Source organism: Netta rufina (assembly GCF_964035555.1).
Source record: "Netta rufina genome assembly, chromosome: 1".
NCBI lineage: Eukaryota > Metazoa > Chordata > Aves > Anseriformes > Anatidae > Netta > Netta rufina.
Genome location: NC_140123.1, coordinates 152545773 through 152560607, shown reverse-complemented (window position 1 = coordinate 152560607; position 14835 = coordinate 152545773). Strand labels below are relative to the sequence as shown.

Below are 14835 nucleotides of genomic sequence, written 5' to 3'. Positions count from 1 at the left end.
GCAGAGGGCTCCAAGGCAAACATTACGCCCCCCTGCCCTGCACACCCCAGCCCACCTCATTTTTGTCCCCGGGGGGGGGGGGCAGCTGCATGCTCTGAGGAATGAGTCACGGGTTAGGTAAACGGGCAGAATGCAATTAGCAGCCCCGGGCATCAATTACCAGCTGTAAGAGCCTTGTACAACCCCCTTGTAAAGTCACCGAGAGCAAATTTTCTCCCTCTGGGGAGGGCAGAGGCCTAGTGGCAGGTGTGTCCCCGAGGGAGGTCACCAGCCCTCTCCACGCTGTCCCCAGGGAGCTGCAGCAGCATGGGGTCACCTCTAGTTTTAGGAGTGTTTTGGTTTGTATGTGGTCAGGTCTGACCTGCTCTGCTGCCCAAAACCACCAAGGTTGATTTGGGGTCAGCCTTGCAGCCCCCAAAAGGCTCTTTTGGGGTTCTTCTACCTGTGTCCCCCTTTCTCTTGCAGAAGACCTGGGGCAGGGATGGGAGGTGCTGCAGGATGTTTAGGAGCCATGGAAGCTGCCTGGAGCTTCATCTGGGTGGCCAAAATCCTCAGAGAGGGTCATTTCTGGCTCTGGAGCAATGGCTAGCCACGGGAGCAACCCCAGTATTTGGTGGGGTGGCAGCGGTTCGGTCGTGCCAGCTTCATGTCCCTGTGGTAAATTGAAGCCTGAAGGTGAATGACAACCCCCTGCCCCAAATAGGTGTAAGAAAGCCTCAGCAGTCAAATGTGTCTAAAAATAAAGCCTGCAGGGACCCTCTGAAGGGGTATGGGAGATGCTCTGAAGATGTTCTTGCTCCAGGAGAAGTCCAGGGGGCTTATAGAATAGGAGAAACACATGAGAAGAGGGGATAGAAGCAGATTCGGTGATTTCTGCCTTACAAAAGAAAAGGCTGGAACCAGGGACAGGGCTGGGATCGAAGTGTATGTACAAGGCCTGGGGAAACTGGGTTTTGGTAAGGTGGGGAGGTCTTCCCTGTGTCCCCGCCACATGGTGGGAGTGTGGAACAGAGGAACCCTGATCCCCGCCCTGTCCCTATATTATAGGATCCCATGATCTGGCATGTGCATGGCTGGGGGGAGGCTTTGTCACACAGCACACCCTGCGAGCCGTGCCCCCCTCATCTTATTCCCTTTTATTTTTATTTTTTGGCTATGCCCACAGCTTGCAGCTCCCTCAGGAGGCGCCCTGATTTCAGCAGCTTATGTAGAGCACTGTCCTCCTGCTGTCCCCACGCCTCCGAAGCTGGGGTGGGGGTGCAGGCACCAGCCCCCCCATCCTGGTTGCCTCTCCATACCCCCATGGGACAGATGGGGAAGGAGCTGGATGTGCCAGTTTCCTACAGGACTTGTCCGGGGTTCTTTTTAGAGGGTGTATGGGGGTAGCAGGAGACCCAGAGTCCTGTTTTGGGAGGCAGTGTGGGGTAAAAAGGCAGCGATTCAGAGTGGTGAAAACTCTGGAGCAGGAGGACTTTGTGCAAAAACATGTTTCTTCCCAACAACAGCTCACCTAAACCTGCACCTGTTCCCCCTTCCCTCTTCCCGTAACATTAAACAGGGCTTGGGGCCCCCCAAATAGGACTGGGAGCCCCTCGGGGAGCTGGGCTTTCACAGCAACAGGTTTGTTCCCCCACATCAGCTGCTCGCCACCTGCAAGAGGGCCCAGCCTGGGGTCTTGGCACAGCGGGTGAGGCGAAGCAAACCTCGCTATCAGGCTGGGGGCTGCCCCCCTTCATCCTCCACCCTCCATCCTCTTCCTCCCCCGGGGCTGGTGCTCCGCCCCATGCCCGGAGGCGGGACCGGGGCTGGCAGGGAGCAAGACTGAGCTGCACTGAGGGAGCAGGTGGACGGACAGACAGACCAGCTGCTCGCATGGCACCCAGCTCCTTCCCACAGCCCTGCTCCGGCCCCATGCGTCCGCCACGGAGCCCCTGGCTTGGGTGCGCAGGCTGGGGTCTTCTGGGGAACTGATGTCTTCGGTCCGGGCTCCCCCTCGATGGCTCTGATCTCCTCTGGCACCCTCTCCACCCCCAGCCCAGGACCCTCGTCTTCTCCACCAGGAGCAGGGATGCTCGCTTTCCTCCTGGCGAGCTGTACCAGCCACCCGCCAGTCGCCCCGGAGTGTTTTCCTGCCACACGTCCCTGCCTCGCTGGGTGATCAAGCCCCCCTCAGTCTGTGGAAATTCCCCTCGCTTCATCTCTCTCCTCGGGGACTGCTGTCGCTTTGGATTTCGGATCTTCACCCACCCCAGTCCTTGGCCTCAGCCTATTTGTTCCTCGCTCTCGGCTCATCCTGCCCTGCAGAAGGTTTAGAGAAGCGTGGGCAGGTTCTGGTGGAGGTACGTCAGCCATGGGCCGCCGGCTCCTCCGTGGTCTGTCTGGAGCAGCAGTTTTCCTGGTCAGCGTGGCCCTCCTCTCCGTACGGCACCGTGGGGCTCAGGAAACATCTGGAGAAACATCCCCGGGGCTCAGAGACGGGATGCTGGAGAACCCGGAGCGATGGACACAAAAAAGTTCAGAAGATGCCGTGAGAGGTGGAGGCAGGGGGCAGAACCTGCAGATCCAGCCTCCGGAGGAATACAGGACCCAAGGAAGCCTGACCCTTGGAGACGTCTTCATAGCGGTGAAGACCACCAAGAGATTTCACCAGAGCAGGATGGAGCTGCTCCTGGACACGTGGATAACCCGGGCAAGAGAGCAGGTGAGCGTGTGGATTTGGGCTGCAGAGGGGGTGCGTGGCGGTGTGATTGGGGACGGGGTGTCCGTAGGGAGGGACAAAGCCAATGGAAGGGGAAATCGGGCACTGTGGTCCCACCCTTTGCCTCGTTTTCCCTAACTCTCCCCTGTGTTCATACCGAATGGTGGGTGCTACCCAGCAAAATGTTGCTTTGGTACCTGGTTGATGGGGAGGGTGGCCAGAGAAGCTGAAGAGCTTCCACTGGTGGCCAGATTGTGGTGGTCAGAGAGGTTGAAGAGTGGGCTCTTCACATGCAGGCTGTGAGGACGAGCGCTCTCAGCAAGCGTCGCCATCCCCTAACCTAATCCTGACTCTTTTGGCTTGAGGTGTCGGGGATTTGCTTTCATTTTCTTTAACCACTGACACCGCAGACGGCCCCAGCCGCACCAGAGGGGGAGCGCAGGTCTTCCAGGAGCCGTCTGAAATGGTGGCCTTCTGCCTCCTCGTGCCATGGGTTTGCGAGGCTTGGCGCTGAGGCTCCCCCTGGTTTAACAAGGTGAATTCAGGCCTCAGCAAAGAAGGCAGACGGGGGTGGAGGTTTTTGGGTAGGAGAGCGCTCGAAGCAAGGCAGGGTTTTCTGGGTAAGGGTGGTTTTCCACTTTCTGGTGCTGCAACCGTCTGGTCTGCTGCGGTTGTCACAGGAAGCCGTGTCCTATTTCGGGCACACTTCCTCTCCTGTCTGCGCGTCCATCTTAGCATCTGAAATACCCTGCTTCCTCCTCCAGACGCACTTCTCCTCCCCACCCACCCATTCCTGCCCTCAGCCCAACAGCTCTTTGGAGAAGCCAAACCACGCCATGTGCCCACGCCGGCATCAAAGACCACCAAAAAGGCTTTTGGAGCAGGTTTGCAAGGAGCCCCTGACCTTGCCCTCCTCGTGTGATCAACAGACAGACGTCTGGCCGTCCTGCAGATGGCAGGAATCAGACGGCAGCTCCCCCATGTTCACCTGGCCGTCTCTTTTTGACAGACAAATGAAGTCCCAGCCTGGGATGAGGTGGTGAATTTTCTGTGCTGCTGCCAGCCCAGTAGGAAATGCTCCACGAACTGAACAGGAGAATGGGAAGCGAGGGGTTGAATGGGAGGGTCAGTCATTTTTAAAGTGCTTTTCCATTGCTATCAGATGCTGTTGGAAGCTCAGGGCTTTCCTTCCCTCCTGTCTGCTTCCCCTCCCCGCCTCACCCCAAATTTTCCGTTTGTTTCTTCTGTTTTTTTACTAACTGGGCTTAAGGGCAGGAGAGGGGGAGCGAGGCAAAGAGAAATACATGAAAGCTAAAAGTTTTTTTTTTTTTTTCCCTTTATTTAAAAAGCAAGCAAGCAAACAAACAAATAAAAAAACTATTGGGTTGTACCTGGAGGTAGGGGAAAGGGTTAGTTCTGAAAAATTGACAACATAGAAACCCTTGCTTAGCAGGAAGAAAAAAAGAGAGAGAGAGAGCTCTCAGTTTGCACAGGTTATTTAATTGTCATGTGGCCATGGACAGGTTGCTAGAGCTCCTACTAATGAATTTTTATAGGCTTTAAAACCCAGGTCTTAGAAGCACCGATGTGCAGGAACTGTCTTCTAGGGCTGACCTGCCACCTTGCTCTCTCGCTGGCTCTAACTCATCGCTGGAGACTGATTCAGCGCGTCCCTCTCTGCAGGTAGCCAGTGGGGAAATTTTGGCAGCTGGCTGTGCTCCTGATGCCAAGCCTGGCTTCAGAGCTGGTTACCTGCACGGTGTCCTCCCGAAGGAAGTAACCCAGACCTCAAAGGCCAGGCTTAGGTGACTGCGCCAGGAGGCAGGACCAGCTGTGGCCTTTTATGATTAGGAGAGATTGCACAGGAGCCAAATTAAAAGTCTTCTGTGTTGGACTCTGTTCGGGTATAATGAGAGAGAGAGGATTTCCCTTGAAATTGCACTGTTTAAGCAGAAGATGTTCAGCTGGTGGGAGGTGGGGAAAGGGAAGTACAGGGTGGGTGCTCTTCCAGGAGCCAGATCACGATCTCTCTCTTGAGAACTAATCCAGTGCAAACTTTTCGCTGGAACTTGCTGTAGAAATCATTTCAAGCCCATTACTGAGAAAAGGCTTCATCTAAGCAGAAGTGTCAGTTTTGATGGCTGTTAAGGCTGGACAGCATCTTGAAGTGGCTGGAACTCTTAGCCCCCGTGGTTTGGATGAAAATAAGTCTCGATTTCAGGTCTGAAATGGCATTTCGTTCAGTAACACAAATGAATTCTAGCAACCTCCCCTCCTTACAGCAAGCCAAACATCCAGCTGATAGAAATGAAAACTTTGAGTGACCCATCCTCAAAAGTTTTTCACATTTTCAGTGTTGTGAACGCAGTGTAGATTTTGAATCTCTTCTCTGCCCAGACACACCATTAACCCTGTTGATGCATTTGCATTTTGGAGGCCGTTTCTTCCTGGAAAAGGGATAGCCTCGGAGATTAATGTGACCCTGGACTGTCAGGTTCCACATGTGTATTCCCTTTTTCTAGTTTTTATTTCTTTGTTTCTAAATTTTGGGCTGAGGAAACCTCAAAATCTAGCGTTTATCCATGACGTGGGCACCTACATTCATGGAGAGCTGCCAGTCCAAGCCCCTTGGCACCAGCACCTCTGTATCACTGCTAACACCTCTGTCCATCAGACACCCTTTCCCACCCAGCCACCTTCTCTGCTCCTGCACGGCCCCATAGATGGTCTGGTGGAGCACAGGAGGGTGGATATGGTAGAGGGGCTGCTTCTCTCCAACCCAGCATCCACACTTGTAGCCTCTTTCTTCCAGTTCTGTTGGAGGGTTTGATGTTTCCCATGGTGATGATGCTCCTTCAGCCTTGGGTTCCTGCAGGAGCATATCAGGTGTCTGTAAAACAGCATTCTCCACCTCGCATCAAGAGGAAAGTGGGAGCCTTGGGGTGTTTTCACAAATAGAAAACCTAGAAGAAGGTACACATCCCCATTTTAAGTCAGTCAGACATGACGTTGGTTAGGCACATGATTTCTGGATGGTTTTATACCTGTAAGCAAGTCATTTCTAGCAACAATATTTCTGTTTTTTGAAAACATCAGGAAGTTTCAAGGGTTTCGGAACTGTTTTCTTAAGATGAATTATTTGTCATGGTGGAAATTTCTGCCTTTAAATGTGCTGGCAAGGGAAATCCCGTGTCACTGTGAATGCCTGCTGTGCCTGAACCTTAGGGTACAGTTGCCTGACCTAGTGCAACTCCTTCACTTGAGACTTTGCTAATTGCTTCCTGTCCTCTGATTACCTTGGAAATTTCTTAAACCAAGCGGGTCTGTCACTGGGGTCAGGTAGGACTGTGTGCACGGTCAGTTATTGCAATCAGCTGTGGGAGGGGAATTCACCGAGTCACTGCAGCTCAGACATTTGAGACTGTGAGCCCATCCTGCCATCTCTGCTCGGCTGGGTGATCTCCGAGGGTCCTTCACTGCCTTCCTTGCATGTTTAGATCATTTCTCTTCCCACACCTCGCTGGTGGGGGCACATCACCCAACCCAAATGCATGGGATGCAGGGAGATGTAGAGGGAAAGAAACTCAGCTCATCAGAGCAATGACAGCTCCTACGAGCTGGTGTCCATCTGCCTTGTGCCTTTTGTCCCTGCCCAGGTGCTGTTTAACCAGCCTGCAGGCAGCTGGTGGAGAGACTGTTTAAGGCGTGTGCCTCCTTTTTAATTTCATGAAAGCTCATTTTCTGCCTGAGGAAAGCTTTTCTCCCTGAGCCCTGATCCCTGGCTGGCCCTGAGGAGGGGGTGACATGCCACATAATGGCAGAGAGGGGGATTAGAGAGCCTGGGGGTGGAGGAAGAGGAGGAGGAGGCAGGCAAGCAGCAGGGGGCTGTGCACACTTATCACACAAACAGATGTTCTCCTTTCAACTCGAGCATCGTTCAACCACAATGCATGCATTTTTTCTGCAACTGACACCAAAGCCAGGCCTCCCTCAACCCCTTGCTTGGTGTTGCAGGTCCTCTTGTCCCTCTTCCCAAGGCTTCAGGGGGAAAAATAAAGCAACACGAGCAGGGAAGGTGCTGGCGGGGGGATGTTGGGTGGCAAAGGAAGCGCTGATCCTGCTCAGGGCAATGAGCAGCCCCTGCAAAGCCCATCCTGTGCATGGGGAGGAAGCAGCACAAAGCAACAGCAGGGCAAGACATGCAGTGTTGGGGTCTGTGTGCATCTCCTTTGAGGGTTTGGAGAGGTTTAATTGGGAAGGGGGAGCAGTGAGGCAGCTCCTGTCCCTCTGTTCCTCTGCTGCCTGGTGCCTGGCATGGGAGCATGGCAGCAAGGCCTGCCTTGGGGTGGGTGGCCAGGAGCAGCACCAGCTCCAGGCCTGGCAGTAACCTCGTTTTCTCATCTCCCCAGACGTACGTCTTCACCGATGAAGAAGACGATGCCCTGAAGAGGAGAATGGGTAACCACCTTTCCCACATCACCACCTCACTCTTCTTGCCTTCAGTTTCTAAGCTTGCGTGGCCTTTGGCTGGCCAGACGGCTGGCTCCAGGCATGCAGCACAAGCACCCAGGGAGAAAACCTCACCCTGTACCTTGTCTGGCCATGGGCAGGGTGGAAGTGCAGCTAGCAGGGGACCTAGCCTTGGGCAAGATGCTTTGCTTTCTTCTGGCTTCTTTTCCTAGGTCGGGGGAAGGATGGGACTTCTGTGGCTGTGGGACACAGTGAGGTGGTGATAAGGGAGCTGCTCTCTGCGAGGTGCAGTGGTGGCAAGGGGAAAGTAGAGTGCTGAGCTGATGACTAAGCTCTTGTCTTATTGTACCATTTGTGGGGTGGAGTCTAGCTATAAGAATCACAAAATGGTTTGGGTTAGAGCTCAGAGAAGGGTTGTGTGTAGTGAACTGCTTGGGGTTGATGGGGGAAGAGGCAAGCAGGTGGGAGATGCCCACATCATGGCAGGCTTGGATCAGGGGGGGTAAGAGGAAGCTGGGCGTGAGCAAACCTCTTCCCTCCTGCCCAGAGGTCCTCTCCGTGGCCATGTGGGCCAGCCCTGAGCCCCAGCCTTTTTTTTTTTCCCCGCAGGTGACCATGTGGTGTTCACCAACTGCTCCACCGAGCACAGCCACCCGGCCCTCTCCTGCAAGATGGCCGCAGAGTTTGACGCGTTCCTGGCCAGTGGCCGGAGGTGAGCTGGGGCTGCTGCCTGAGGGAAACCCCACGGGGCTGCCGGCACCTCCTTACTGCCATCCTCTTGTGTCTTCGCTCCCGTCTCCCTCCAGCTGGTTCTGCCATTTGGATGACGACAACTATCTGAACCCTCAGGCCCTCCTGCAGCTGCTGTCCTCCTACTCCCCGACGCGGGAAGTCTACCTGGGGAAACCCAGCCTGAACCGACCCATCCGGGCCTCCGAAACGCTGCCCAACAACCAGACGGTATGTTTTATTTAATACTGTGGCTCATCAGCTGGACCCTGATGAGAGAAAGGTCCCAAGAGCAAGAGACATCAGCTGAGAGCACGCCGGTCCTGTCTGAACGCAGTAACATGCATTGACTCACTCCAGTCTACCTAGAGGAAGGGAAAGTGATGTCTCATGGTGCTGCTGCTGCGTTGGGTGCCCACCTGCAAGGAGATCAGCCTGCCTTGGGATGGATCAGCCCTGCTCTATCAGGCTGGCAGAACTCAGCCTGGATTTCCAGCTAGCCTTCCTTAGCATGCACGATGTGATTTGGCCAGTGGTCTCTCCGCCTCTGCTTGCTCATTTTTCTCTTTGAGCTCAGAGTGCCATGAGAGCAGCCTTGCTCATCCTGGCTTCCCAGCCATGTGAGATCAAAATTGGTGCTGTACTACTACCACGTCCCTCTGGGCAGCAGTTTTGGGGTGACAATAGGGCTCTGTTTATCTCTGTGTCAAAGCTGGGTTTCCAGCATTCCCATCTCCAGGAGCATGATGTTCCTCTGAGCCTCTGCCATTGATTTGTTCTGCCGTTTCTCTCCAGAAATCCGTGCACTTCTGGTTTGCCACAGGAGGGGCCGGGTTCTGCATCAGCCACAAGCTGGCAAGGAAGATGATGCCTTGGGCCAGGTGAGCCGTGTAGCCGGTGGGTATATGAGCCTTTGGGGATTAGGAACACAGACACACAGTGATTCCTGGCAGCGTCAAATCTGGATTTGTGTCTGTGATGCTTGCAAGGATGTTTGCAAGGGTGCAGAGTGCCACACGCTTCAAATCTGTAAGCATGTGGGACTGGAGGAAGGATGTAGTGGGTGGGTCTCCCACCTGATTAAAAAGAGACAACAGCAGGCACGTCAGCAGACGTGATCATAGGATGACGCACTCCCTCCTCCCCAACTCCTTTCAGCTCTTGGTTATTCCCCCACCCTCCTTCCCTTTTATTTCAGTTTCTTCTGATTCTTTTCCTAAGTGTTTTCCCTGTCTGTGTATCTCCCCTCGCTCTTCCTCTTTCCAATCTCCTCTGCCTCCCTCCTGAACTAATTTTCCGTTTCCACACCCCAAACCCTCTTACAGTGGCCACTGTCATTTCCTCATCTTGATGCACAGAGAACAGGTCCCGGGGTCTTGTGTTAGCCCAGCCTACAAGAAGATGTTTTCCAGGATGCCCTAGGTTGTGTAACAGGCTATATGTGCATATATCAACAGGAAACATCTGTGCCAGCCTTAACCAGATCTTTGCATAGCCAGAAAGACAGATCTGATGTACACCAGGTGGTCCTGTTTTTGCTGGTTTAGCTGAAGGCCATGATACATGTGCTGTGCTAGACCCAGACAGGAAAATGGTCTGTGATCCAGGGTAAAATTAAAGTGGCATGGACAGAAAACACCTAATCTGTCATAAAGGCTGCCACTACTGTGTTAAAAGGCTTTAAACCCATTTGAACTAGCTGAGGGGTGTGTTAGAGTAGACGGCGCTTTGTGTCATGTGGCTGCTTCCAGTTACAAGAGCCCTGAAGCGAGGTTTACCCTGTCATCAAAGCAAGTCTGTGGTGCTGCAATAGGGTGAAGCCAATGAGCGGCTCATTTCAGCTGAAAGATTGTCCCGTTCCCTCTTCCTCCTGGTCCTGTCCATGCAGTCCTGCCATTTCTCTTGTGCTGGCTTGTCTGACCCCTGAATGACTCAGTGCAGCTCACCAAACAGCTGGAGAACTAACTCGGCACAGCCTCTGCAAGCTCTCTGAATCAGCTCGCTGAGGATATATATCAGGGACAGCATCAAATACTTGGTGGGACTGCATGGCTGGGTGTGGTTGAAGAGCAAACACACTCCTACATCTACAGGTGGGACTGGGGGATTTCTTGCCTTGTTCCAAGGTTTATTCTGGTTTTCAGTGAAGTGGTTGCCTGTATCTCCCCACCTCCTTCTCCTAACCCACCCAGCTCTGCTCTCTTCCAGCGGCAGGAACTTCCTGATCACTTCAGAGCTCATCCGCCTGCCGGATGACTGCACCATGGGGTACATCATCGAGTGCAAAGTTGGTGGGCAGCTGCTGCCCAACGCGCTCTTCCACTCCCACCTGGAGAACCTGCAGCTCATCCCCACCTCCCGCCTCACGCAGCAGGTGAGCAGGGGAAACGGAACAAGAGAGAGGTGTGCGAGGAAGGGGAGAAGCAATAAGGAGCAGAGGTTGCCTGCAGCACAGGTGACAGTCACAGTGGCCCAGGGTCAGTGGTGGGGAACACGGGTACAGGGAGTGATGGGAGGACTGGGGGAACATGGCAAAAGGACATGGAGAAATGCTGATTTTGGGGGGAGGGGGCTTTACACCACATCCTCCTTGCATGGGGAGATAACAAGGGGTGTAGGGGGCTTGGAGAGGGCCAAGGACTCAAGTGATGGACCATTATGGGCAGAAGGAGAGGAGAGGTAGAAGGCAGAGGCCAAGCCAGCAGAGAAGGAAAAAGAACACGAGCTTTTGTTACCCAAAGCAAGCTCCTTGCTCCTGAGCTCACCTCCTCACCCTCCCTGCTCCTTTCTCCCCACCCCTCTTTGCAGGTCACACTCAGCTATGGTGTCTTTGAGAACAAGCTCAACGTTATCGAACTCAGTGGTCCCTTCTCACTGCAGGAAGATCCCTCAAGGTACGGGGCATGAGTGATCTGGGCCACTCCGTGGTTTGAGCTGTCGGACAATAGGCTGGGAAGAGGAGGCAGCTAAATGGGGTGTGGGAGGTCTAGAGTGAGGGACAGAAACCTTGCAGTCGCATGGCTTATCGGGTGAGGAGCACACCAGCATTAAGATGTTTGTGAACACTTACAAACTTTGAAAACCCTATCGGATGAACAGAAAGAAAAGAAGTATCGTAACATTTTATTTGGACAGTTACCGAGCCAAAAGTTTTACCATTTATTTCACACTGAGAATGAACAAGCTAACCTTTTACCTCTGGGACAGGAACTGAAATGTTCTTCTAAACTCAGGAGAGGAAATTGTGCTTTATTTTACTTTGCTTTGCTGAGGAAATTGAAGGGAGAAAAGAAAAAGGTTTACTTCAGGATGACCGCAAACAAAAGCGTTCTTTGATTTACTTTCTCTGGTTTGAGTGAATAAACCTAAAGCTGCTATTTGCAGAGCATGGGTAAGAAGTTTGTGGCTGGAGATAGCAGGGGTAGGAAGCCACCAGGCAATGAAAAGACCATCCAAAGAACCATGTAGTAGGGGCTGGTGATCCATGGGCTTGGGATACATGGTCCAGGGCAGGATTGAGGTGTTGGAGGGAGGCTTGGCTGCCCCGCTGTGCCAAGACGAGACACCATAAGATGAACAGCCAGTCCTAGGGCACTGTAATGCAGGAACAACATCTGGTGTGGGTGGGATATGGCACGAGGGAGAAGTCCTCCATTCTCTAGCTTTGCCCTGCAGTAAAAACTGCCTCCTGATCCTCCTTCACTCTTTCCCCAGCAGGTTTCGATCGCTCCACTGCCACCTCTACCCCGACACCTCCTGGTGCCTGCAGGCTGCTGGCTGGTGATGCCCAAGCCCCAGCTACAGTGGGTCCTGCCAACCTTGTGCTTGTAGGGGGTGAGACACGGAAGAAGCTCAGCGCTCCCAACTTCCCCTTTGCTGTGGCAGTCTTGGGTCCTTGCTGAGTACCGGTGATATGGGACAAGAGAGATCAGTGCCAAAGCAGAAAAAAGACTGGGTGGAGATGGGCACGGCTGCTGTGGATTCATCTTGCTGGACCATAAAAGCCCTGGGTCAGGGTACCCAGTGCCAGGCTGGGGTTCGCTGACAGCATACGTTGGCTCCAGCCTCTCTGAGCAGGCTTCCTTCCTCCGTACCTGCTTGTGCTTTCCCCATTTCCCACTTTTCCCAGCCACAGCCCCTTGGCCGAGTCTCTGCCTAGTTAAACTCTGACTCTGCCCTCCCTTCAGAAATGGAAAATGTGGCCATTTCTGTGCTGAATGAGTGCTGGAAAAACAGAGTTCCTGTCTGGCTGAGGGGAGACGGGCAGGAAATACAAGAAATCAGGAATCCCCCTTGGCTAGGACAAGGGAGAGGATGCAGAATGGGGAAGACAGTAGGACAGACAGAGATGAGGATGGTTTCTTTACTGAACATTGAAGGCTTGATCTTGGATGGCCCTGCATTATTCCTCTCTTTTTACCTTCCTGATATGGGGTCAGGATAATCTTTTGCTCTAATTACCAACCTGTCGTCTGAGATTAGACTCCAATTCCTACCTGTGAGAGAGGAGACACAGAGGATTAGAACTGGCTGAAAGAGAGGAGAAAGGAAGAGATGGAGAAGGAGTGCTCAGGAGCGGATTAGAGGTTACAGCTTTATAATCTTCTCTGTGCCCCGACCGAAAAAAATTAAGTCATGAAGGAATGGAAACAGCAGGGCAAAGAGCTTTTTATCTCTGCATTTCTTTCCTCCAGATGCTAAGAGCTGCTTTTTGCCTTCCTGCTGTCCCTGCTGAGCGCAACAGGGAGAAGGAGCCGGCCCAAATAGGTTACAAGCTCTCTGGCACATTTACGGGGAGCCCTCGTCTCTGCCACAAAAGCTGGGCAATTCTGCTCGATGGGGAATGAACTTTGGCACCATTTTGTCCTTGGACATACGGATAAATGTCTGGGGGAGAGTGTTGCAAGGAAAGCTGGAAGGCAAAGAGACTGCTTTAGATGGCAGGTGGCACCACAAACAGGTATTTCTCTTTAAAGAGTGTTTCAAAACAGGCTGCTGGGATCTGTGAGAGATTCCTGTAATCTCTGGATGAAAGAACAAATGCCCTTTCTCCAAAGAGCTGCTTGGCTTTGATGCTGCTGATCTGACTAAGCCTGCTGGTGGGCTGGAGGAGCCAAGGGGGATTCTCGCTGTGCCTCTACCATGTAAAAAACAGGTCACCCTGTCACCCCGTCCCACCCTCACCCCCCAAACAACAGCATCCCCTACACAGCATGCACAAAGCTTAAAGGTAAGGCATCAGAAATACCTTCTACCTCAGCAAGGAGGGACCTAGAAATAAATGAGCACTTTAATTACTGGCAAAGAAGAAAGCAGGCGTTTGCGGAGCTGTTTTCCAGCCCGGTCATTCTTGTGGGCATTAGGCAGCTTGTGAAGCAGCAGAGAGCTCTGCTTTCTGCTCCTGCACAACGTGCCTTTGAACTGGAGAATCATGCTGAGCAGGGGCAGGGGCTACTTGATGCCATTGACCATTCCTGGAAAACTGCAAAGCACTGGGCTCACACAGCTACGTGAAATGGAGCTCAAAATAGAGACAAGCCGGGTTTTAGAAGGTAGCTGCAGCATAAAGAAGTCCCGCCCAAAGGGCGAATGATTTTGTTTGAGCTTATCCAGAAGACAAAAAATGTTTCCATGAGAAGAAATGGGAGTCTTCAAGAGAAACCTACACTACTTGGATGTTATGTTTTTTGCCCATTCAAGTTCACAGCTGTGTTGTTAACTGAGTTGTGGCGTTAAAATGCCAGCCCTATCTGTAGATGCCCTGATGGTGGTTAAAACACAATGAGATTCGGGTGCCTGGGGAAGAAAAAGCTGGTCCAGTACACTCGCTTCTCCAGAAACTGGAAGCTTGCATTGGATCCCGGCCTCAGCTGGTCTGAATTGGCCTGGTGCCTTCTTCATGGCTGAAGATCAGATGTTAAACGTGTTGGGTCCTTGAGCAGCCACATGGGGATGGGTTTAAGACCAGGCTTTGCTGCTGGAGCCGTGCCACTTCTATGGGAAAGGTCTCAGAACGAAACTGAGAAGAGACGAGAATCTGTCTGGGGCAGGGCATCTCTTGGGCTGTAGAGTAACAACTGACAGAAAAGTCCTGCTATGCCTGTGACGACAACATGCTGCAAAGAAAATTGTTTCTCAGAGTTGGCGAAAAAAAAACACAACCCACCCAGGGTTTCTCTAAGAACAGAGAGACAGCTTAAGGGGACATTCTCCTCTTGAAATCTGATCAACGTTAAAACCTGAGTTAAAATTAGTTTCAGGAATGGTTCCTGCCCCTGGGGCTTGCTGTCAGATGTTGTGGTTTTACAGTCTCATTTTCCTAGTTTATTAAAATGTTTAGCTGCTTGGGAAAATGAGAAACAATCTTCTGTGAAACTTTTCAGGGGACGGTCTTTTTTTATTCTCCTTCATGATTTTCTGATGTAACAGTCAAAGTTTTTGGAAAGGCTCCATTGAGCCAATTAAAATGTTGTGTTTTTCTTTTTGTCTTTCCTTTTTTTTTTCTTTCCCTCTCTCACATTCCCATTTCTCGTTGCAGTACAATATATATATATATCCCAAGAACCAACAGGGATGGAGAAGTGGTCTTTTGATTTTACTGGGGAAAAAAAAAAGGGGGTCAAAGTCAAAGGTGTTGGCTTGACCCAGCTGTTGTACAGCATTAAGTGTAGTTCAGGATTTCAAGTGGAGAGACCTCAGCCTGCCCAACACCATAGCAACGAATGCTATTAATGATGTTTAAGCTGTGTACGGAAGATTCAGAGAAAGGGGAAGGAGGGGAAAAAAAAGCTAGTTACAGTATTTGAAATGTAAAGTATTAAGTGAGGCTTTCATGTTAACAATGCCCTTTTTTTTTCTAATGCTTTCCCCTTAGCTGTGAATAATTTTTATAAGGGAACCCCTATTTGACAGTGTAAAAAATGCTAATGACTCTCCTT

The 14835-nt window shown here is 52.1% G+C and overlaps 1 protein-coding gene across 1 annotated transcript; it reads left to right on the top strand.

Moving 5' to 3' along the window:
• Positions 1–2350: 2350 nt before the first annotated feature.
• On the top strand, positions 2351–11681 carry MFNG (MFNG O-fucosylpeptide 3-beta-N-acetylglucosaminyltransferase; the record flags this gene model as incomplete). Its single annotated transcript, XM_084306041.1, has 8 exons — positions 2351–2701; positions 7108–7156; positions 7778–7880; positions 7975–8128; positions 8693–8778; positions 10106–10271; positions 10706–10791; positions 11615–11681. The coding sequence occupies 8 exons, from the start codon at positions 2351–2353 to the stop codon at positions 11679–11681; spliced, it is 1062 nt and encodes a 353-aa protein (XP_084162167.1).
• Positions 11682–14835: the final 3154 nt, after the last annotated feature.